This window comes from Neofelis nebulosa, chromosome 3, assembly GCF_028018385.1.
Source record: "Neofelis nebulosa isolate mNeoNeb1 chromosome 3, mNeoNeb1.pri, whole genome shotgun sequence".
Classification (NCBI taxonomy): domain Eukaryota; kingdom Metazoa; phylum Chordata; class Mammalia; order Carnivora; family Felidae; genus Neofelis; species Neofelis nebulosa.
This window is the reverse complement of record NC_080784.1, coordinates 80,632,781-80,658,272: the sequence shown is the minus strand read 5'-3', so window position 1 is coordinate 80,658,272 and position 25,492 is coordinate 80,632,781. Positions and strand designations below refer to the sequence as shown.

Below are 25,492 nucleotides of genomic sequence, written 5' to 3'. Positions count from 1 at the left end.
TTCTGGCTAAGAACCTCTAGTTCAGCAGGCATGTCTGAAACTGTGACTCTTTAGTTGTGGGACCTTTTGAGGATATTTCCTGAATTCGTAATTAATCTTCGTTCTTCTTTTTGTTACAACCTTTTTTTCTTTTTTGTATCTTTCATTTATTATCCTTGCAAGCTACTGAAGTTATATTGGTTTGGAAGTATGAGGTGATTGTCAGAAGGAGGAAGGGAATGAAGACAGAAACAAATGCAGTACCTTTCATCGTAAGGAGCTGTATAGTCAAATGTCCAGGTAGCTAATATCGAAAGATCCATGCAAGCAAGTGACAACTGATCAGGGAGTCGCTGCAGGAAGCCTCAGAATGCTTCCTGTAATAACACGGTGGGCGGGGGGCTAACGTGTGCCGGTATTCTTTCACATCGTTTAAGATGGGCATCATATGATACAACTCTTAGTTTTACAATCAGATCCTTATTTTCCAGAGGAAGGGCATGAATCCTTAAAATCAACCTATAATTTCAGAGCTTCCTTTTAGACCTTAGTTTCAACTTCTGATCCTACCTAACTTTTTTTTGTTCTCTTTTTTTCTCACTCTCACTTTCTCTCAATGGAGTTGCTAATAAGGAGTAAAACTGACTGGTTTGAATTGCACCTTTTCTTGTATCTCACTTGTCCTCTGGTGGAAGTGTTAATAAATAGTGAAGGAGGCAAATGTTGGGAAGTAGGAAGAGAAAAAGAAGTCAAGGAGATGTAGAATAAAATCTGCATTGGCTCACTGGCCCTTGAGCAAAACCAAATTGGCTGTATTTCATAAAGGAAATGACCAAAGAGTGACTGTTTGTCTTAGAATCACATCTACTTTTTTGGTATTTTAAGGAATTGAATCATAATATCCAATCAGTATACATGGTGACTGATCTTTTGACCATTGTGTTGGAAAGTGATTATTAATGGGTAAGAAGTTGCTGAAGTGGTGCTTGGTACATCTTTTATGGGAATGCTCACGATGGCATATAATCATAGCTTTCCTAGATTTTAGGTCATATAATAATTCTTAATTATTTGATTATAAGGGAAAAAGATTGTGAAATATTCAATTCCTTTAGTCTGTTTTTATGTTCATTATTTATATGGTGTTTTATTCTACGTTTTGTATTTTATAACTTTACATTAATCTTTCTTGATTGTAGCCTTGGAATTTGTTGTTGTTGCAAATTGTCGGAATCAGGAAAGTCCATGATTTTGTCACAGAGTAATTTTATTTTATCTAGAGGTCATAAGATAACGCAATTAAAAACTATAAGTTATTTCCTTCCTCCCCCCCACCCCGGCCAATTATTTGTAGGTAAGCTTTAGTGAAACTCAGGTTGTGTGAAAAAGAATTATTTCAGAGAGAACAGAGTAGGGTCTACATATTATATTTTCCAAAAAAGGCAGGGTGGTGGGGATAAATGAAGAGAAGAGCTTCTGAAAGGAAGCATACAGGGGAAGCATACTAAAAAACTGTGTTATTGACTATACCTAGCATATTGAAAAACCCTGCCCCCTCCCCCACCAAAAAAATCTGTTGTCCCTAGTACTTAAATGTTTTTTTTTCAGTAGCCTGAGTTCTATAATTGTCAACTTGAAGGTTTCAAAAAGTTTAATCTTTTTAATATTTTTTCTTATTGGTGGTAGTAGAGTCAATTTCCTATGTTTCACTAGGTTTGGTGAAGATATGCATTACAGTCAACTTTGGTGGATTATTCTTCCCAATTTTGTAGCTTAGATGAATGTGATAGAGATTTTTAAATGTAGATGTGTCCTTCTCCCATTGATGCAGTGTAGTATAAATTAATCTTGACTTAATGAAATATAGGACAAATAGTTATTATTTAAATTTAGGTGGATTATCTGTCAAGAGCCAAGGCGCTAGATTAGATGATCGGAGATTTTCTTCAGCCTTATGATTTGGTCACAGATTTGGTATTTGAGTTAAGTGTTTGCAATATGTTATTTCTTCTTCTACATTGAGTAGGGTATGAAATTAAGTGATGTACCAAATAGCCAACCCTGGAAAACAGTCACAATTGGCTTCAATTCAACATCAGGCAGATCAAAAAGTCATTATTAACAAAGAGTCAGCAAGCCTATTACATGAGCTGAAGCAGGATAGGCCTGGAAGCAGAGAATCCAAGCTGGCGTAAAATGAGAGAGAAACCCTCTGCTGTTAGACATGAATTTTATTATGATATATTCAACCCCACCCCCATCCCAATTGAGAGGTGACCAGTTTAATTAAAGACGCCTAGTGTCTTTACTTTGTTAAAGACTTTAATTGGCTTTGGCACATTTATCCATATTATATACACAGTGCTCGTTATTTTTCTTGGTAATATATGATTAAATGATATTAAACTTATTATTTGCGAAAGACTTTAAAATTCTAGTTAGTTGCTTAAGGATCTTTGTTGATGATTAATACAAACTGAAATGGATATACTATCTGGCTAGATTTCTTTAAATAGAGCAGCTATTAAATCTTTACTAAAGGCCTTATCTTTATTTGGTAGAAGCCATATTCATTTTTATATAGCATTTAATAATCTCATGAACTTCAAAGTTGAGAAGTTTGGCTGGGTCTGTTGTGAAATAGAAAAATATGAGGTATGCTGGAAAGTGCTAAAAAGATAACTAAAAATCAGAGGTTTGCTTTCATTCTCAAATGATCTTTCTGTGTTTTTATTAGAATTCATAATAAAGTAATTCCAGACAAATTTATAATGTATGTTCATTTTCTCCTGCTCATTCCATATTTATGTCCTTTACTACCTCTTATGTAAGGAGACACCTTTTTTGTTGTTGTAATTCTCCCAAGTACAGGGGAAGTTCATGAGGCTATATGAGATATATTCTTTGTTATTCTCATTCAAGGCCAAAGAAAAATTTTAAAAGAGATTTGGGGAGTGGGAGACAAGATGGTGGTCATCTAAATTTTGACCAAGCTCTTTCTTTATGCTAGTTCTAATTTTAAACAGAATGAGGCATTCATAGGACTAGTTTTTATTTGTATCTTCTTGAGTAGTTAGGTATTCTGTTGCCCATCTTCTTTTGTACATGATCTAGCAGTTTATTTGTTTAGGCAACTTAAAAAATATGATTTATAGCGAGTTGAAAACAGAATCATCTTGCAAGCCAGTTGGCAAGATTTAATATTATTATAGAGTAGGTCTTACTTGGGTATCGTTGGGTTGGCACTCTCACACTTGGATCCTGGATGTGCTAACTGCAGCACATTTTGTTGAACATGTGTTATTGTAGTCCTACAGTGTGACAAGGATGGAGAGCCTTATAAGCATAAAGTGAAAATGTAACTGTTAAAAGGGAGATAGATAAACAACGAAGCATGATCGTTTCCCTTCTGTTCTAAGGAGGAACATACTGTGATACGGATCAGTCTCTAAAATCAGAGTAGCATAAATAAGTTGTATGTAGATGTCCTTTCAGCCGAAATGACACCAAGGTAGATTTTTAAATGATTACCTAACATTTAAATGTCCCATATCAATGAGAGTGATGCTGAGAGCCACCTTTGGTATTTGGAAACAATCTTGTTGAATAATGAATGAGGCATAAGCAAGAGAATAGAGAGCTAAAAAGGAGGCTCTTGGAAGGTCTTTTGAAATGTAGATTTTTAATCCTAAAGTATGGAATGCCCCTGGCAGTTTGGAGATTTTCTGCCTCTATCATTAATTAGTGATTTTTCTCATACTAGAGACTAAAATCAGAATTCTGTGTATCTATTGAAGAGTTTTTATAAACTCTGCATCATGTTTACACATGGTTTCTATTTCAAGGTGTCAATATTCTACTCTCCTTCTGTCACTATACAGTAAAATAATGAGACAGCATGGTAGCAAGTGCCCAGTGCTGGGCTGTCGGCCTTATGGGCCCTGAGGAAGGCAACCCCAGGGCTGCGGTAGGTGGGAAAGGTGTCATGGTTTCCTTGAGCGGAGCCATTTTGGCAGTTGGTTGGGGCATGATTTCAGGTGAGGAAACTAGCTTGAATGAAGGCCCGGCAGCAAGGTGAGTAAGAATAAGGCAGGAGGTTAAAGAAGAGGCCAGCTTGATCAGAAGGGGGCAGGGTTGAAGAGTAGTGACCAGTGAACCCAATGAGATGTTGCCAAACCAGGGGAGGTCAGCTTAAGGAATGATGGTTAGAAGTCTGGTCAGAGGACTTTGTGTTCTGATTCTACTCAGATAGCTTACCCTCTCTAAATCTATCGTATTAACTACAAAATAGTAGTTATAATGTGTGCTACTGAGGTTAGTTGAGAAGGTTTAGGTGGTTAATGTGCTTAATATAGTGTCTGGTATATAGTAAACACTCAAATCCTAGCTTCTGCTATTCAATATTATTATTAAAGACAGAGAAACGTGCCTTATATATAGAATGATAAGAGAAGTTACTGTTTTTCAGCAAGGGAGAGTTGTCACATGGAAAATAATATTAAAGGAAGTTTAATCTGACTTAAATCTGTCTGTAAGAATCAGAAAGGCCATGGTAAAGGCTGGTTAAGTAGTTTAGGTTTAGGTTGGTATGGTGTTGAACCAGCACTAGGAATAGAAGATAAATCTGGGACAGGTGTTAAAGCAAACTGTTGGGACTTCTTAACTGACTCGATGTGGAGAATGAAAGCAGATAATCAAAACGATGTCTTCAGCCACATTTTAATATTTAGACCACCTTTTCATCAAAAGGAAGGAAATACCTCATTTTGTTAGCATCTTCAATACATAGTGCAATATGTAACTGCTTTGGAAAATAGGTTTAATAAAAATAGTGTACAATGTATTAGTGTAAATAGTATATATGGAAAGTCAGTGGAAAGAGGAAAATATTAAATAGTACTAAATGGTATGTCTTCTTAGAGAAAGAATAGTCTCATAACCATGAGCAATGGAGAGCTCATTTCTTTTCCCCTATTTACTGCACAGACCTATATCCACATTCACTCATGTGCTGGGAAGGTAAAGGTTGCGAGGCAACCACCAAACTAAAAGACGATCATTTCAGTAGAAGTCAAGGGTGGATAGCAGACAGTCATGGCAGCTCTGTACTCTCAAATCTCAGTTCCCAAGAGAGCGTCTTTAGAAATTGCCTTCATGAAAACATGCTTTTATCAGTGAGTTGTAACTGCCCTGTCATCCCCACAATGTAAGAAGAACCACTGTAAAACCATTGTTGATGGGAATTTTCAGTGAAATTCTACAGCTATTGACATTTTATTGTAGACATAAGCTGATCAGCTTGACACAGAATTATAACCAACCCTAAGTAACTGGGCACAAACAGATCTTCGGCTCAAGCTTGGCGATCTTCCCTTGATTCTTATCATTTTTTTGGCATGACACTTCATGGGTGGACGCTGGATAATAACTTCCTGAGTGCCAAGGCCCCTTGCCATTTCTTCGGGGCAATGTTATGATTCCCTGACATGGAATTACTGTATTGTGAAGTTAAATCTAAGACCAGGCTTGAATCAGTGACAGTATATGTAGACAGATTATTTCTTAACTCACTGTTACAATGATGAGATCAATGGGATGGAAAAGGCAGCCAGAAATTTCAGGGCTGTAATTGAGTTGTGGCGTACCCATAAATCATGCAAGCTGCCTCCCCTGCATTGGCGTCTCCCCAGAAGCCTCCCAGAAGCTCAGCCCCCCTAATGTCAGCGACAAAGCACACGGCAACTTCTTATATGACTTCCTATATAATCTTAACTATGCTTCTGTGTGGGATGAACATTTACCCCTTTCTCTGGAGGGAAAAGGCTTATTTAACGCCTTCAAAAAAATACATAGCTGCTTCTGTGGTGAAAATAAGTTCATGGCAGGTAACTAGAATTTATAGAAGAGAGAAAAATTCTTTAAAGCTTGTCTCCCTGTGGTGTGGGTTTTTTCTTCACTTCTAATAGCTTTTATTTTAATTTCTAGTTCTGAATTCAAGCAGCTGTCATTCTCTTTATAGCCCTTTTTGAAACTCCTACAGCGTAGGAGGTAGCTGGGCTGTCTAAGAAACATCTTTTCAAACCAACCAAAGTATTGTTTATCCTGAATGAAATAGAATTTTTAAGGCTGTCAAGAGTGAGTGATTTGAAGCGTTTTCTTTGATAGCCAGGAAGATGAGCAGAAATCTTAAAGAGGGGAAGGTATTATCTCAATGTGGCCAATTCCAGGTAACTTCTCTTACCCAGAAAAAACTCTTTTGAACCATGATAAAAATTACCACTAAGTGAGGGTGTTGTCTACAATTAATATAACAAAACAAACCTGTGGCAGCTCATTTTTACTTACTGAATTCTTACCAGCTGTTGACGAAAAAGAATGAGATTGAGTCAATAATGGAGAATACTCCTTTAACTAGTCCCCTCTAGTTGCCCTCTGTGAACTCTGGGTAGCAACTTTGCAGCTTGGTTCCCTCTGAGGGCTCATTCCGCTTTCCATGGCATTGCTGTGTACCCTCCGAGCAGTATCTGGAAGTTGAATGTTACTCTTGGATGAAAAGAATTCTTCAAACCTATTAAAATGAATTATCAGGCTGACGTTTTGCAGATACTAGTATTCTCTAAAGTCAGCAGCATGGGGTGCCTGGGTGACTCAGTTGGTTGAGCGTCTGTCTCTTGATTTTTGCTCAGGTCATGATCCCAGGGTCGTGGGATCGAGCCCCACGTCAGGCTCTGTGCCAAGTGTGGAGTCTGCTTGAGATTGACTCCCTCTGCCTCTCTCTCCCCCACTTGCACATATATTGTCTCCCTCTCTCTCTCTCTCTCAAAAAAAAAAAAAAAAAAAAGTTAAAATCAGCAGCATGATTTTTTGGGCTTCAAATGTGATTATGGTCATGATTTTATTTTTCTCTTTGGGTCAGAATAGAATAATATTAAGTCTTTATTAACTCAGTTATTTGACAGGTATATTCTTTTTCTTAAAAATTTTAATAGTTAATGCAATAACAGGATACAGAATTTGGAGGGTAGATAATGGTGATCAGTGACATATACCATACTATATGCCAGACACTGTTTTTAGCAATGTTAGTTAGATATAGATAATCCTCATAACCATCTGAGAGGTAGTATTATGATCATCCCTATTTCATGGTTCAGGAAACTGAGGCCCAGAGATCAGCAAGTCACCTGTCTCACAGCTGGCCAGTGACAATGCCAGGATTGAACCCAGGCAGTGCAGTCCCACAGCCTGGCCCCTTTTCCACGCTGCTAGTGTGCTGAACACAAGTGCTGGAGTGACATCTTCTCTTCCCTGGAGTCCGTAGACATGGCCTGTTTGCCTCTGAGTCTTTTCAGAGATGCTCTGCCTTTCAAACAGTATGTCAGTTTATTCTTTTTTTAATTTTAGGAATGATTCTTAGTTTTCTCATTGTAAAGTACTGGAATCAGAATAATGGTCTTACTGAAGGAGATGCAGGTGAAGAGAGAGCCAGAGATGTGTGTGGTTGTAAACCTGGGGCACAATGCACGGTGACAGAAATGGGCCCTCCAAGAGAAAAGGGGGTGCTCATTTTTCTGGGAGGGGGAGAGGGAGGAGCAGTCATTTTATTTCAGTGACATGTTTGTTTTCATGTGGTTTATGCAACCATTTACCAAAATGGACAATTACCTGCTCTTGCGTTAGCTGTAATGCAGATCTCTCAGGTACCTGGTGCTTCAGCAGGTTGTTAGAGATGTGTAAAGGGAATGCAATCAGCAATTTGATGCTGCCTGAATATATTGGATTTTGCTGGTATTTTTTTCCCCCTCTTTGTTCTTCCTTTTATTAAAAAAATTACAACAATATGTAATAGGTTCCTTGGTTTGAAACCAAAAAAAGTATACAATGATGTAGTGACAAGTGTCCGCTCCAACCTGTCAGCTCGTTCCCCTCACCTGGCTGCACCTGCACAGGGCATCTGCAATCACTGACGGTACTGGCTTGAGCCATATGGAAGTGCCACCTTTGGGTTCCAAAGTTATCGAATATCAGCAATTTCAAAAAAAATTTTTTTCATTAAGTCAAAAGTACTAAAGCATCAGGAATTTCATGTAGTCCAACCTACAGTTTCTTAAATCATTTCAGAGTTGAGATCCAAATTGGATTGCTGACCACCGTTAGTAGGATCATGCCATGTGAAATTGCTGTTTGTGTGCATCAGAAATGATTGCAGAGCAGTGGTTTCACATGGTTAACCTGTTGTTTCTCACCCATCCTTCCAGAATCCGTTACGTATTTAGAAGCAGATATGAATATATTCTTGCCTTCTTCTTCACCCAACAGCCAGTTGTACCGAATTAAAAAAAAAATTATAATGTACTCATTGTTGGTTTTCATGTTTCTACAGGGAGCTCTCCTTCCCCCTTTTCACTGCTGTATAGTATTCTATGTGTTCTGTTGTACAGATGTATTCCTAAGAGGGCCCTGTGTTCTATAGCTCAACTCAAGTATATGGTGGAAGCCCTTTACTAACCACACACACTTCCAGCCTTCAGATGATAGTAAAAATGTTTTCCCAGAAATCATACACATGGGGCAGGGCCTGAGTGGCTCAGTTGGTTAGGTGGCTGACTTTGGCTCGGGTCGTGAGCTCATGGTTCATGAGTTCAAGCCCCGCGTTGGGTTCTATGCTGATAGCTTAGAGCTTGGAGCCTGCTCTGGATTCTGTGCCTTCCCTGCTCGTGCGCTCGCTTTCTCTCTCTCTCTCTCTCTCTCTCAAAAATAAACATTAAAAAAATTTATTGAAAAAGATAATACACATGGTATGCTTTCAAGTGAATAAAAGCAAGCTGTAAACAGAAGTTTCAGAATAATCTCACTTCTAGAGGAAAAATTGTGTAAGTACATGTGTAAGCATAGAAATAAATCTGGAAGCATATTAATCATTTATGACAGTGGTTATACTTAAAGGATGAGAGTCATGGTTTTCTTCTTTATACATACCTGTAATTCTTTTTCCTATATTACTGGTTACTTGTCATACACACATACATATTACTTGTCATACACAAATATTGTTATACATATTTGTACATATTACTTTTATGCACCATATTGTTATACACACATATGCATGTAAACACATGAATATACATATATACCACATAAATATATAAATATGTGTTGAAGTCACAGAAGTTTCAGCTTAACACTGATGTAAGCTGTGCTTGGTATTTAGTGTGCTAAGTGTAAGTTTAAGATTTGAAGTGGAAAGAATGAAGCAGATTCCCTAGCAAGAAGCGTATGCCATTGTTCCTATGCCATTGTTCCGGCAAGAGCTGACTTGGACAGACTTCACTGGTGCCACTGTGAGAATGGAGGGCTCTTGTTGCTTAGTGGTTTCCCATTTGATTTAATATATTTCACCTTCTACTTGGGCTGCTGTCTCAGAGCCACATTGTCCTAGCATTTTGGGGATCGCTATCACTGGAAAGACTTAGGTAGCAAAGAGTTGTATTGACTGGTAGAATTGTTTGTGGTGAAGTTTGGATTTAAAGTAACCTGGATTTAGGGACGCCTCAGTGGCTCAATTCGTTAAGCCACCGACTTCAGCTCAGGTCATGATCTCAACGGTTTGTGAGTTCGAGCCCTGCATCGGGCTCTGTGCTGACAGCTCGGAGCCTGAGCCTGCTTCATATTCTGTGTCTCCCTCTCTCTTTGCCCCTCCCCTACTTGCATCTGTCTCACTCTCTTAAAAAAAAAAAAAACATTAAAAAAATTAAGTAAGCTGGATTTAAATCCGTGTGCTTTCTCTCTTTTATGATCATGGCAAATTCGCCCCGAAGCCTCACAAGTTTGGGGCAATAAAATTTCACGTGATTTTTTTTTTTTTTTTTTTTTTTGCCAAGAATATATGAGTTAAGAGTTGTAAACCACCCACTGTTTTGTAAATACTCAAGAATTTGAGCTTATTTGTTGAGGGCTTCATGTATGAAGTAGAGGGCTTCAAATATATTTTCATATACAGTATACTTTGAAAGAAAATGTAACTCCGTCTTTTATTTTTGTCAAGCATAATGCCTAGGCATATTGGTTTCTAGTGTCTTAATTTGGCCTTTGATGATAATTAACATTCCTTAGGTGAGGCAGCTGGCAGGGGAGGAAGACGGGTAAATAGCCAAGAGTCCAGCAGCCCTCATTGTCTCAGCTGGACTGGAGTTTGTGTTCTGAGCAGTGATGTAAATTTCCTGAGCTGTCAAAGTGTCAGGCTTCCTCAGAAGTTTATGGAAGACAGTTTGATTCAGTATCTGATTACTTTTTGGTTCCTAAGGATAATAGTACATGGTTGTTATATTTTTTGTTTGTTTATGTAGGCAGAAATCTGAGTCTGTAAATAATACCTCAGGACTGTGATGATGTTGTAAAAATGCTCTCTGCTTTACAGAGTAAAGCAATTTGCTTTGACTTCTATTGACATTGCAACTGAACCGGTCTTATTCACTTTATAATTGAATTGCTACAGACTTCCATCGACCTTTGCAAGTGGTAGAGGTGGTTCCTGGAGTTGTAACCTAATGCCTATTAGCTGCTGCTATCACGTTATAATGGGGTCTTATGTTTTATGTCATGTGATATTAACACAGCTGATTCCCTCATGAGCTTCTCCTGGCATACACGTTTGGTGTATCTTAGCTGTGTGGTAGATTTGGGGGGCAATCATCATACTTCATTTTTTAAATCTTTGGGCAACAGAAAATAAAATTTGCTGTATAATTTTATGGCCACTTCATTACATCTTTTTATGCCTTAATGTGATGCATTAATTTAGAGTTCAGGAGTTGCCTTTTCCCTCTTATGTAATCTTTTTGGGAGATGATTATCTGTATGTAGTTTTGTTTTGTTTTGCTTTTGGGATTGAGAGTAGGAGGTTATTCTGTTGAGATAACCTTTTCCTAGACACAGTTTCAGATAAAGAAATTGTATTACCCGAGTGATTTCTTCTCATTTAGCCACTGACTGTCATTAATCTGCATGTTATTTAGCTTCATTAAGGTTCCCATTATCGTTTGTCTTGTTGGACGAGGGCAAAATGAAATGAGAGGAATTGGGACATCTTGCCCCCTACCCAGCATGACATTGCTTTAACTTGTAGCAGAACTGAGAATTTGGGTAAGTGGGACTTGAGGAACCTTTCCTTCCACTTGGCAGTTATAACCTGTCTCAGTGCACCTCCCACTGCTGAGAAACACAATTAGCTTTCTTTCCTTAATGGGCATTTGGCACGGTTAATTTCTTAGGCCTCCTCCCCCTTTTTCCCTAATGTAAGACTTAGGGAAGATTTTCTGATCAAAGAACCTAAACTTTACCAACAGTAATCATTTACCACTTTCCACTCTATGGATGGTTAAGAAGAATTGCCTTTGAAAGGTAGGGGTGGATTTGCTCTTTTTAAAAAGAATATCCAATTACATTAGCATTTCAAAAAGTTCAATTTTAAAGTCAAACTTTGAGTTTCTTAACCTATCTCTATTATTCTAATTAGTTTAAGAAAGGAGCTGTGTGTGTGCGTGTGTCTATTTTTCCAGTTAAGGAAAGCTAATGTATAAGATAATATGATGTGATTATTCTGGGTATCTTGCCACCCTGATGTCTGCAAATCAATAATTCTGGGAATGCTAGTGCTAAGGACAAGGTGCAAAAACAAAAAACACTGGATGAAACTGAAAACCCTGCCTTTGGAGCAGTAATGTAACAGTGAACCACTCTGGAAGTCACACTCCTTAGAGCTGGAACTGTTGGATTTTTCACTGTCTGCAATGATTTCACCCAGTGGTCTGAGAGCAAGTAGACATAATGATGTACTTCTAAGACTTGGATAGAAAATGTGAGGCCGTGGACAACTAGATTGTCTTTGGCTGTCTTTATTAAAAGTAGAATTCTATCCTAGATGGGTCATTATCCTGATCCAGTATGCAATTCTAGGACGTCTTATTTCTCATGAGTCAAGTAGTATAGTTTGAACCTGTGTTTAACACTTTTCAGAGAACAGCTCTGCTTAATGCATGCTAACTGTTCCCCTGCACTGAATCATTAATGAATTCTTTGATTGCTCTTGGCCTTAAAATTCCATTGTTGGTCCCCCTTCCATCTATTATGTTGGTTTTATGAAAATCAGTGGAAAATGTTTTCCTTCTACTGTTTCGTATATCTGAAGCTTCTCACCAGCTCCTGGACTTATTTAGCTTTATTTATACAAGTCACTTCCATATTTTTTGTTCAGCGTTAGGTTTTATTTACAATGCCAAGTCTAACAGCATACTGACCTGAGGGGAGGGAAAACAAATTTAGGCTTATTCTAATTTACACCAGTCAGGGCAGCATTAGTCTGTTTTTTGAGGGCGCCTGGGTGGCTCAGTCGGTTAAGCGGCCGACTTCGGCTCAGGTCATGATCTCACGGTCTGTGAGTTCGAGCCCCGCGTCGGGCTCTGTGCTGACCGCTCAGAGCCTGGAGCCTGTTTCGGATTCTGTGTCTCCCTCTCTCTCTGACCCTCCCTCGTTCATGCTCTGTCTCTCTCTGTCTCAAAAATAAATAAACGTTAAAAAAAAAAATTAAAAAAAAAAAAAGAATCTGTTTTTTGACATGGTGAAATATAGCAACTCAGACTATTTTAATGAAGTAGGAATTATGTCAGAAAATACTGGAAATAGATTTGGGAGTACTGTATTTGATACAGGGCATCCCTCTCCTTTTCAGTACACTTTACGTCCTGTGTAACATTAGGAGGAAAGATGTCTGTGGCTCGAAAGGGATTTTATTGATGTCATAATATCTGCCACATGTTGGAAACTAGGGCGGCGTGACTATGTCCCTGCTTCGTTCAAAGGTTGTGTTTTGAACAGGCTTATATAAGTTAGCAAAACAAACAAATGAAACTTCCTACTGCAGCATTTGTAATTCCCTTCCACTTTCAGCCTTGTCCCAACAGCTTAGTTCCCAAAGCTGTTGTCTGTCTGCGTCTGTGACAGATGTTTATTCTTGAGGATATCTTTTCTCTCTTTCCCACCTGCTCAGCCCTCCTCAGCGTCGGTCATAAAGCCTGAATGTTGGGTTCTTAAGTCTTCCTTGGGTACAGTGTCATTAGAGAAGAGACACCAATTGGGAAAAGATGTCAAAATACTCTAAGCAAGACCATACTGGTTATTTATTACTGGGCAGCCCTATTTTAAAAGATAGAAAATAAAGAATGACAAGAAAATGGATCCAGGCCCAAGAGAAGGATATTAACCACAGCAGCTTTGTTCACCCCCTTCTGCTGAAAGAGTCCACCTAATTTTGATTAAAGTCACCCTCAAAAGTGTAATAGATCATGTTTAGTCATGAGTCTTATTTCTCTGTACTTAGGATGAGGTTTTATTTGTCTAGTCACATTTTCTCATTGATTTCCACTGTGACTTTGGAGATTTTTTTTCCCCCAGAAAGTCTTAATGCCAATAACTAATGACAATAATAGTTAAGAATATTAGCTTTTTACTTTTTGGTATACCTTGTTTACATTAATTATAATATATAAGTGAGCCTTGTTGAATCAGTGCAGTATAATAAAGAAAATACAACAAATATATTTCGGTAAATTTTAGTTTTATTGAGAGTTTACCCGAACTAAATTTAGTTTGATCGTTTAAACAGTCATAACTGTTGACTATCACTATTTTGGAAAAATGTCTATTTAAAATCGGCATAAAAGTATTGTGAACCTTTTTTGTTTCCCAGTAAACATTTTAGAGCTATAAAGTTCTCATTGATATTATTTTGCCATGTTTCACAAATTTTGATACGAAATGTTTTTATTATCATTGAATTCTAAATTTTCCAAAATTTCCATTAGGATTTTCTTTTTTAACCATATTTAGTTTTCCCACATATGGAAATTATAAAATCTGTCCCTTTGTGAAGTTATAAATAGTTTGCAATTTTGATCTGAGAAGACAGTATCTATAATATTCAATCTTTGGTATTTAAGACTTTAATTTTCCTTCAAAAATATTCTATGTGTTGTTTTTTTTTAATTGAAGTATCATTGATACACAATGTTACATTAGTTTAGGTATAGAACTTAGTAATTCCACAGGTCTGCATATTATGCTGTGTTCATCAGTAGTGTCGTTACCATCTGTCCCATTACATCACTACTGTAATACCACTGATTGTATTTCTTATGCTGTGTACCTTTCATCCCCATGACTTACTCATTCCGTAACCAGAAGCCAGAACCTCCTATTCCCCTTCACCCGTTTTGCCCATCCTCTTACCTCATTCCCCTGGCAACCATCAGTTGTATTTATGGGTCTGTTCCTGCTTTGTTGTTGTTATTCTATGTGTTCTTAAAGAATATGTATCCTCTGCTTATTGCGAAGCGTGTGTGTGTGTGTGTGTGTGTGTGTGTGTGTGTGTAACAGATCACCTTTGTAATGTTGACTCTGTTTTGTTTTTGTTGTTGACCTGCCTGATAGTAGATCTGAGAGGAGTGTGTTAATGTCTCCAATAACAATTGTTGCTTTTTCTGTTTTTCCTTACAGTTCTACTTGTTGCTTAAGGCTTATATCATTAGGTGCTTATTTTCTTGCTGGATCATCTTGTCCCTTTACCATGTATAAAATGACTCTGTCTCTCATGTAATTTAAGATCATTGTCTTAATATTTGCCTAGCACATGTTAATGTTTTTTACTTTCAACCTTTTGTTTTAAGCATGTTTTTTTGGTAGTCAACATATTGTTGGATAAAAAAATATATTTGGAAAGTCACTGTCTTTTTCTTTTTTTTAAAGTTTGTTTATTTGAGAGAGAGAGTGCGCGCGCGCGCGCACACACACACACACACACACACACACACACACACACACACGGGAGGGGGAGGGACAGAATTGCAAGCAGGCTCTGCACTGTCAGCAGAGGGCCTTGGACTCAAAAACCGCGAGATCCTGACCTGAGCCAAAATCAAGAGTCGGGTGCTTAACCAACTGAGCCACCCAGGTGCCCCTGAAAGTCACTGTCTTTTAACTGTTAATTTTAATCCAGTTCTGTTACTGTATTTACCATTGTGTTAGGATTTCTATTATTTTATAATTTTTATTTAATAAACTTTGATATGCCTTTTCTTTCTTTTTCCTCCAAAAAACACACAAATGTTCTTCTGTTTCCAATATTCTGTTTTTGTTGCTAAGGTGATTGCTCTTATTTTGGGACTTATCTCATTTATCTCTTGGTTTCTTATACTTAATTATATGTGTTTCTCTCTCTACCCCTAATAAGACAAGTAATTTAATGCACTCTCTTCTGCTCTGGGCTACATTCCCCCCCCCCCCCCCCCACGTGGTATTTTCCAGAATTTTTGTTCTGGATCATTTTCATTATGTTTTTAACTTTTCTTTTGTCCTAGAGTTTTAAAAAGTTAACAATAGCATTATCAAGTTTGTTGAACATTTCACATTACTTCTTTGATTTAAACACTTTAATATTTTCTTTAAGAATGTTATCAGTGTAGTTCTTTGTGTGGCAAACCTTGGGTGTTTTTATGTATAATAATATGTTTATTGTGGCCTCACATTTGAATGGCTGTTTGGCATTTTGAATATATAATTACTTGCTCAAAATTCTTTAATGGTTTAAAAATATTACTTCATGGGGTTCCTGGGTGGCTCAGTTGGTTAAGGGTCCAGCTCTTAGTTTCGGCTGAGGTCATGATCTCATGGTTTGTGGGTGCGAGTCCCATGTCAGGCTCTGTGTTGGCAGCATAGAGCCTGATTGAGACACTCTCTGTCCTTCCCCTGCTCATTCTCTGCCTCTCTCTCCTTCCCTAAATAAATAAATAAACATGAAAAAATATATTACTTCATTATTGTGCATTCAGAGTTGCTGTTGAGAACTCTGATGTCAATCTGGTTTGTTTTTTGTATAATCTGCTCTATCAGGATGCTTTTTTTGTTTTTTCTTTGTATTTGATACTCTTAAATTTTGCAAAAATGTATCTTATGTGAAATGTTTTATTATTTAAGTTTTAATTTTAATTCCAGTTAACATATAGTGTTATGTTAGTTTCACGTGTACAATATAGTGATTCAACACTTCCATATGACACCCTATGCTCATCACCTATTTAATCCATCCCCCAACCCCCTCTCCAACTTCAGTTTGTTTGCTAAGGTTAAGAGTGTTTTCTTGGTTTGTCTCTCTCCCCCTTTTTTATCTCTTTGCTCATTTGTTTTGTTTGTTAAATTCCACGTAAAAGTGAAATCATACGGTATTTGTCTTTCCCTGACTTATTTACTTTGCTCAGCATTATATTCTCTAGCTGTGTCCATGTTGTTGGAAATGACAAGATTTTACTCTTTTTTGGGCTAAATAATATTCCATTATATATATATATATATATATATATATATATATATATATATATATATTCAGATATATATAAATATATATATTCAGATATATATAAATATATATATTCAGATATATATAAATATATATAAATATACCTATATAAATATATAGGTATCTATAGTTATATCTATAGATATAGATATATGTCTTCTTTATCCATTCCTGAATCAATGAACACTTGGACTGCTTCCATATCTTGGTTATTATAAATAATAGTGCTATAAACATAGGAGTGCATGTCTCCCTTTGAATTAGTATTTTTGTATTCATAGGGCAAATACCCAGTAGTGATTGCTAGATTGTAGGGTAGTTCCATTTTCACTTTTTGAGGAACCTCCATACTGTTTTCCACAGTAGCTACACCAGTTTGCATTCCTACCAACAGTGCAGAAATGTTCCCCTTTCTCCGCATTCTTGCCAACACATGTTGTTTTATTGTGCTCTTGACTTTAGCCATTCTGACAGGTGTGAGATATTTCATCGTGGTTTTGATTTTCATTTTCTTAATGGTAAGTGATGATGAGCATCTTTTCATGTGTCTGTTGGCTATCTGGATGTCTTCTTTGGAGAAATGTTTCATGTTTTCTCATATTTTAATTGGATTATTTGTTTTTTTGGGTATTGAGTTTTATAAATTCTTTATATATTCTATATATATTAGATATATGATTTGCAAATAATCTCCCATTCTGTAGGTTGCCTTTTAGTTTTCTTGATTGTTTCCTTTGCTGTGCAGAAGTTTTATATTTTGGTGTACTCCCAATAGTTTATCTTTGCTTTTGTTTCCCTTCCCTCAGGAGACCTATCTAGAAAAAAGTTGCTTTGGCCAATGTCACAGAAGTTATTGCCTATGGTTTCTTCCAGGATTTTTATGTTTTATGCTTTATGTTTAGGCCTTTAATGAATTTTGAATTTATTTTTGTGTATGATGTAAGAAAGTGGTCCAGTTTCTTTCTTTTGCATGTTATTGTCCAGTTTTCCCTGCGCCATTTGCTGAAAAGACTGTCTTTTGCATATTGGCTATTCTTGACTGCTTTGTCGAAGATTAATTGACCGGGACACCTGGGTGGCTCAGTCAGTTAAGCGTCTGACTTCGGCTCAGGTCATGATCTCTCGGTTCGTGGGTTCAAGCCCACATCAGTTTCTGTGCTGACAGCTCAGAGTCTGGAGCCTGCTTTGGAATCTGTGTCTCTTTCTTCTCTCTGCCCCTTACCTACTCGTGTGTGCACACTCTCTCTCTTTCTCTCTCTCTCACAAAAATTAATGTTAAAAAAAAAGATTAATTGAATGCATAATTGTGGGTTTATTTCTGGCTTTTCTATATTGTTCCATTGGTCTATGTACCTGTTTCTGTGCCAGTACCATATTTTTTTTATTATCACAGCTTTGTAATATAACTTGAAGTCTGGAATAGTGATGCCTCCAGCTTTGCTTTGCTTTTTCAATATTGCTTTAGCTATTTGGGGTCTTTTGTGGTTCCATACATATTTTAGGATTGTTTTTTCTAGCTCTGTGAAAAATGCTATTGGTATTTTGATAGGAATTGGTGTTGAATGTGTAGATCGCTTTTAGACATTTTAACAGTATTTGTTCTTCCAATCCATGAGCATGGCATGTCTTTCCATTGTGCAATATTTTCTTTATTCCCCTGTTTGGCACTCTGAATTTTTTGAATTGAGGTCTCTGAAGATCCTTTAATTTTGAGGAGTTAGTGGTTATTTCTTTAAATCTCGATTTATTTCTTCTTTTGCGACCAGGGTGTTGGCAATTTCACTTCTTTTCTATATTACAGATCTCTAAAGATCTGAATTTTTTTATTTGTTGAGTTTGTTATCTTAGTTTTCTTTGCATTCTAGAAATTGTATAAGTCCATTGTGAATGAGGATTTTGTGTGTGTACTCGTGGCTGTGATGAGTTGGAACCTCCTTCTTCTCCTTTTTTTCCTACTCCCTTTCTGGCTCTTGCCTCAACCTAAGTGCTTTGGTTCAGAACCAGGTCTTCTTATCCCTGCTCATAAATCACATCCTGGAGATGGGAGGGGTAGGCATGTCAAATCTAGTTTCCCTGCTGAGTGGGGAACTTGGTCATAGATTATTTGTTTCCGTATAGTTTGGAGAACATCTCCTAACCCCCAGTTCCACATGGAGAACCTGGTTCCAGCCCCCTGCCCCATGCCTGGTGTATCGTAGGTGTGTTGTACTTGGGACACCACAGGATTTAAATGTCTGTCTGGTTCTGCTGGTTTCAGTAGGTCCTGGAGTCAGTAATCCTTTGGCTTATACTCCCACTGACCTCTGAAGCTCTGTTTCCATTCTGTTCCATAGATAGGTTTAACATACTTTTGAATGCAGTTATCTTTTTATTTAGATATTTTTAAAATGTTATTTTATCATTTTGGTGGTGGTGGTAGCAGTGTATGTGGGAGGGAGGGGTGGGTTCTACTTAAAATTTCATTGCCTTCTTGCCTGGAAATTTCCTGACTGACCTTTATTGTAGAAGCATTACTGTGGTGTTAAAAGTATAGTTACTTTATTCTCAGTAAATGTTTCTTTGATCCTAGTGATGAACTGTTTGAGACTTAGAAGCACCTGTGACTATCCTGACTGACAGGTGACATATTTGTGTACCTGTGTAGCTGTGGTGGTGGCAGGTAACCCAGAAGCACAACTGTGAGGCTTGCTGGAGTTAAGTTCAAGTTCGGTTAGGATACTGGATCTTTTCTTTCTATGCTTTTTTCTTTCCTCTTTTCGGTCCCCCTTTCCTTTTCTTTCTTATCTGCGAATACATAAACCAGGATGTTTAAGCAAGAAAAACGTGGAATATTCTTGCTACTAGGGAGACAATCCATTTCTGAGGAATAACAAAGTTTCTGTGGTTTCATAATGTATGCAAACATTTTAGGCTAAGTGGAAAACAGCAGGTAAGAGATTCAAAGGGAACTATCCCTGACTTCTTAACAGTTACAAAATCCATTTGAGAGGAAGACAAAAAAAGAAATGAAAGGGAAATAAAATGGAAGGGAAAACTCAAAGCCTTTTTCCCTCCAACAATACGGAAGCAGTTCTAATTGAGTGAAATGGCCAGAGATGAATGGAGAGAATCATTTGTCATCGTCAGAACAAGGAAGTTCAACCACTAAAGTAAAAGCTTATCCATCTATTAAAATTAAGGAGATGAGCGTCCTCTTATGTTGTTAGATATGGTAGAACTATCAAGTTCTTGTTTCCTCCTCTAGCTCTAATTTTCTGCCAGTCTTTGAAGTTTTAGTCTATCATGAAAGTAAAACCCTTGTTCATGTACTCAGTGTCATAAAAAAAAATCAGACTAATAGTGAAATGTAGTAGCTATCATGAAAGGTATGTCCTCTTACATGCTATTTTGCCCAATTTTAATGAAAACATATGGCTGTGAGGGAATCCTAAATATTTGCAAAATAACACTTCTCTGTATTTATCTTAATAATCACAGCAACAATCATGACCACCACCACCACCAATAATCTTGCTTTAAGGAGAAGCCTGATCCTTACAGCTGAGGTTCCTCCAAGGTTTTCTTACTTTTCTGCAGCTTTCCTTTGTCTTCTTCCAATGCCATGACTTCAGTTCTACCTCCATGACACTCAGAACACACATGTGTGCGTACACACACACACACACACACACACACACCCCAACAGTAACCGTCCCAGACCTCTTTTCTGAGCTCTGGAGTGTATAACCAACTCTTCTCTGGCTATTTTCACCTGGATTTTTTTATTGACACCTCCAGCCCAGCCCAAGATGTCTGCAACTAGTTTTATGATCTCTCACACCCAATTCCCTCCTTGCTTTTTATTCCCTATTTCAGGTAATAATTCTACCATTCATCTAGTTGCCTAAGTCAAGAACTTGAGAGTCATCTTAGGCTCCTCTCTCACCCTTCACCTTTATTCACAGAGTTCTAGTGACTGTACTACTGAATATCTCTCTTTAATATTTATATTGAGAGAGGGAGAGACAGAGAGCATGTGCATGTGCACTTGTGTGTGAGTGGGGGAGGGGTAGAGAGAGAGGAAGAGAGAGAATCCCAAGCAGGCTCCATGCTGTCAGTGCAGAGCTGACATGGGGCTCAATCGTATGAACCATGAGATCATGACATAAGCTGAAATCAAGGGTTGGAGGCTTAACCGACTGAGCCACCCAAGTGCCCCAGTACTGAATATCTCTCGAGTCCATTCTCTGGATCATGTCACTTCCCTGCTTCATTCCTGCAGTAACTTCCCAATGATTATGGAACAAAGTCAGATACCCTAAGGTTATATATAACACCCCACTTCGTACTCTCATTTTCTGCCTTTGATCTTATTCTCCAGCCAAATCCAGCTACCTGTGGCTCTGGAAACTGCCACATTCTCTCTTGTTTCTATGCTCTCAACCTTGATATTTTCTATGTCAGGTTCTTTCCATGCAAGTTTGGCAATAATTTCTTCCTTTTCCTGTTGCCTTTCTCCCTCTACCACTGGCAGATTTGGAAACTTCTTTTTCTGGGTCTCAAAGCTCCTTGATACAATCATAATACGACCGACACCACCTCCTGTTGTGTTTGTCTTTACCTGACTGTCTTCTGCACTGTACTGTGAGCACCTTTGGTTTAAGGACTGATTCTTCACATTTTATTTTATTTATTTTATTTTATTTTATTTTATTTTATTTTATTTTATTTTTTTATTGTATTGTATTGTATTTTATTGTATTGTATTGTATTTATTTTATTATTATTTTAAAAATATAATTTATTGTCAAATTGGCTAACATATAATGTGTAAAGTGTGCTCCTGGATTTTGGGGTAGATTCCTGTGGTTAATTGCTTACCTACAACACCCAGTGCTCATCCTCAATGCCTATCACTCATTTTCCCTTCTCCCTCACCCCCCCATCCACCCTCAGTTTGTTCTCTGTATTTGAGACTCTCTTATGGTTTGCCTCCCTCCCTCTCTGCTTATAACTGTTTTTTCCCCTTCCCTTCCCCCATGGTCTTCTGTTAAGTTTCTCAAGATCCACATATGAATGAAAACATATGATATCTGTCCTTCTCTGACTGACATATTTCACTCAGCATAATACCCTCCAGTTCCATCCACGTTGCTGCAAATCAGGCATCCCTGATTCTTCACCTTTATAAGTAAGCATCTGTGGTGTGCCTTGTATGTAAGTAGAAGCCTAGTAAATGCTTGTTGATTGAATAAAGAGGGTGAAAGATATCTGTGGCTTGAAAGGGGAGAAGATGATAATTGGAAGCTTTGTTCTGATTTTTTAACAATACTTTGAGGTTTGCAGATTTGGTTTTCTCCTCTTCAATTCCTAGAGGCACTGGCTTTCCGTATTCATAATATTCCACATGGCAGTGAGTCCACAGTATTTCCTGAAGATTTCTGGTTTGCCTGGCCCTGCATTATGTTCTCTAAGGATTACCAAGACTGAGGCCTAGTCTCCACCCTCAAAACATGCATAATGGAAATGGGGAATTAAAACCAGGTCGTGGCGTTAGTGAAATGCCAACTTGGTTGCTGCTGATAGTTGTGAGAAAGGAGAGAAGAGGCAGAAAAGGCAGTTGGCAAGTGCTTTGTGGAGAAGGTGGCAATTAAGCTGGATGCTGTGAAGAAGTCATTTTCTCTTCTAGGTGGTGGTAGTTCTATTTCTGGTGAGTTTCTTATCTCAGAGTCTGTTCATAACACAAGCCCTTCAGCACCATTTCTGCTCACTTACCGGAACAGTCTTGTTACTCACAGGTGATTTGTCTGCCTGTAGGTGCCTGTTAAAGGGTAACACCTAAGGGAACAGGTGTGTGACACTCCAAAGAAATGGAAGGTGAGAAACAATGAGAGTATCCAACCTTAATTCTCAAGTACAAATTAGTTCCATAGGATTCAAAACCTTTATTCCAGAAATCATTGAACGGAGAGTTTTTTTGTTTTGTTTTGTTTTTGGAATAAGTTTTATTATATTCATACTAGTTAAAAAGTCATAGTTTGATTTGGGGGAACTAAGGCTTCAGAAATGGTTGTAAGTATTTAATGCTTATATGCCTTTTTCCTCAAATGCAGTGATTCTCTAGTAGATAAGCTCATTCCGGAACAGTGGAGGAGAAGGGAATTCTGTGTGCACAGAAAGTAGGGTGAGGTATCTCTTCATTTGATCAGTTTGTGTAAACATATTCCCTTCTACCAATATTCTTTTCACTTGAGGGTTCAGATTGCTACTGTTTGGCAGGAAGGGAGAAAGAAATTCTCTTAATAGAATGTGATTTAATATGTTGAATGACCGTTGGTGCTGTGTCAGTCTGCTTGGGAAAAGAATTTGAAGCAATGTAGATGAGTTAGTGTATCTGGTTGTAAAAACATTTCAGGCATCTTTTGAAAGTAACACTAGACCCTTGCTTTCCATTTCCCCAAAGTTGCTTCTCATTGAAATGTTTCTCCTTGTAGGAATGAATCAGGGAATAACTGGCCCCAGACTCTCATTTGCTGCTTTTGCTATGTCATGCGGTGCCCTAGAGACAGGGCATGAGGCCCAGAGAGCAGAGGGCCAGGATCCAGCCTCCTGAAGCCAGGAAGCTGCTTGCGCCTGACTCACTGCTGAGGTTATCCTGTTCTGCTTCAGAACTGATCCTATTTTGCTACTTCTAGCCAAGCCTTGAATTGGCAGCTGTCATCCAGGTACATGTTCAGGAGTTCCCATGGAAGCTGGAGCTCCAGCCCCTTATTCTTGGGCATATTTGCAGAACAGAACTGGATGGATCTGAACTATGCAGACATAGAAAGAGAAGTAGCTTTAGTTTCAAAGTGGACTGTGTCCCAGAATGAAAATAAATCAGAAGGAAATCCTGGTGGTCTATCAGCGGGTTATGGTTTATTTGCCTGAAAACTGGCCCACGTATGTGGGGCTGAGTTACTCCAATTAGCTAGACACTTTTGTGGTGAAGGGCTGTGGAAAAAGTGACTTCACTGAAAGAGGAATCCTCCAGCCTTCCACGCTCCGTGTTTGCGAATGGGCACTGAGCACGGCTTCACAGGGACACTTAGACCAGGGAGGAGACCTGCCGCCAGAGCTTGCATTCATCTCTTGCTTCAACGCACCTTTCTCGACGACACACTTAGGAAAGAAAAAGCTCAGAAAACTCTCCTCTACCGGAATCTTCTGCCCATGATTATCCTGGCATTCCCTCCTAACTGCCCCCATAAAGAATTCCTTTTTCCAGCCATCACTGCCATCTGTAACTCCTACTTTCCTGAATTCAACTTTTCTAGATCTCCATTTCTAAGATTCTCTCTCTTCGCCTGAGTTGTAAGCTGGGTCAGAGTTAAATAAGAATTATCTCTTACAATCAATTTTCAAGGCTAGCATCTTGGGATCTAGCTTAATCAGAGGCCAGAATTTCTCTTGTCCTTCATTATGAGTAGGATTGAAATCTAAGATGGTTTTCTGAGAGCAAGATCCTTGCTGTTCCTGGCATTCACGCAGGCTTTCCTTCTAGGACCGTGGCTGGGTTTTGGCCCTCCAGGTTGTGTATCATCTGCTTGATAGTTGTTGATCAACTATTGTGACCCATCATCTATAAAATCAAGGCAAAATCAGTGCATCTTAGTAGAATATTTCTGCCTCTGCAAGGCAGCCTGGAGCAGTTAATATTTAATGGGGACTGTGAATGTGGCCGACGGGTCCAGGCTCTGATAGGTGCTGTTCAGGTACGTTATGGTAGCTGGGAGTGCCGTGAAAGTAAGAAGACCAGTTGAGGAAAACAGTTGCTCATGTGAGCTCTTTTTCGTCTCCATTTTTCCACCCCAGCCTATAATGTGTGCAAACGATACTAAATGTATTTCATAAAATGGTCCTCTGTGAATGAATAAATCATGCAATCCATTTAAAAAATGCTTTTTAGTTTTGGTTTAAAGTCATCCCTGCAGTCACTGCAGAGGCCTGATTCTTATATAACATCCTCCCTAATCTTCACAGGGAGATGGAAGTTTCTCTATGTCTGGGATTTTAATAAATTGAACTATTAAGTTGTAATCTAAGACACCAGCTCAGAAGACAAGGTCCCTTTAGAGTTGTTTAATTTATTACGCACTAAGTGGTGACTAGCAGTGTCTTAAAGAGGCTTCAGGTGACTGGAAAGTGAGAGGTTGGCCACTTTGGGGCTGGTGTACTGCTCTGAATTGTTCCTGAGGTTATCATTGATTTACAACTGTGCTCCTTAGACATTAGGAAGTCATTGTGGCAAAGACTGAGGCTTTCATCTTTCATTGGAACTGATTCTATTGTATTTTCTTGTGGGGGAAACACCCCTGTCTATGTATTATCTATGATTTAGTTTAAGCATTTTTGGTTAAAAGCAAAAACAAAAAATTTAAAGACAGGACCCCTGAATAATCTCAGGGTAAATTATAAATATAATTTTGGATTTAATTTGATTGCATAATCAAATGATGCCATATAATTATTAATGGAGTGGTTTGTTTTTTTTTCAGTCTTCTGTGTATTTGTTTGGAAGTTCATGTTATTTTCTTTTTCTTCCCTAGGTGACAGTCCTAACCTTCCTAAGGAGGACACTCCTACCAGTAATCTAGATTCACTTTCCTCCCCATCTCCCACGACTGCAGCTGTCCATGGGCCTCCTGGACCAGACAAAAACCACCTTCTCACAGATGGGGGCAGCTTTGGGGACTGGGCATCCCCTGTGTAAGTGGCTGTGTTTCTCTTTGGTGCTGAGGGAAGGAGGACTGGGACCTTCATTTTGAAGTTTATGTGCTGCATCGGTACTGAAGTGTTGGGTCTGAGGACCTCTGTTCTCTAATCAGTGGGACCACCTGAGGAAGCAGGACACATGAAAAAGGCCTTTCTTGACAGCGTCTCTGAGTTCCCCATGTGGAAAAGTGGATAGGAGCTGTTTCAAATCTGTTTTGAGTTTAATTTGTGGCAGTTTTGGCTTGCACAGAGGAAATTTGTTATTGTCCTGCTCAGATACTTGGGATGTCCTCTCACCAGCAGCGTAAACTTTTAGACCTAGGATAGTGTGTGCATTGTGATCAATAGACTCTTGAAACTGTCAGTAGAATG

The 25,492-nt window shown here is 38.3% G+C and overlaps 1 protein-coding gene across 4 annotated transcripts in view; it reads left to right on the top strand.

Annotated features, from left to right (window-relative positions):
• Positions 1–25,492, top strand: part of ARHGAP10 (Rho GTPase activating protein 10) — a 323,616-nt gene that overhangs the window by 269,576 nt on the left and 28,548 nt on the right. For all 4 annotated transcript variants that reach the window (XM_058721211.1, XM_058721212.1, XM_058721210.1 and 1 more), the window contains one exon: positions 24,955–25,114. In XM_058721211.1, the coding sequence (XP_058577194.1) occupies positions 24,955–25,114 (160 nt within the window). The remainder of the gene's footprint in view (positions 1–24,954; positions 25,115–25,492) is intronic.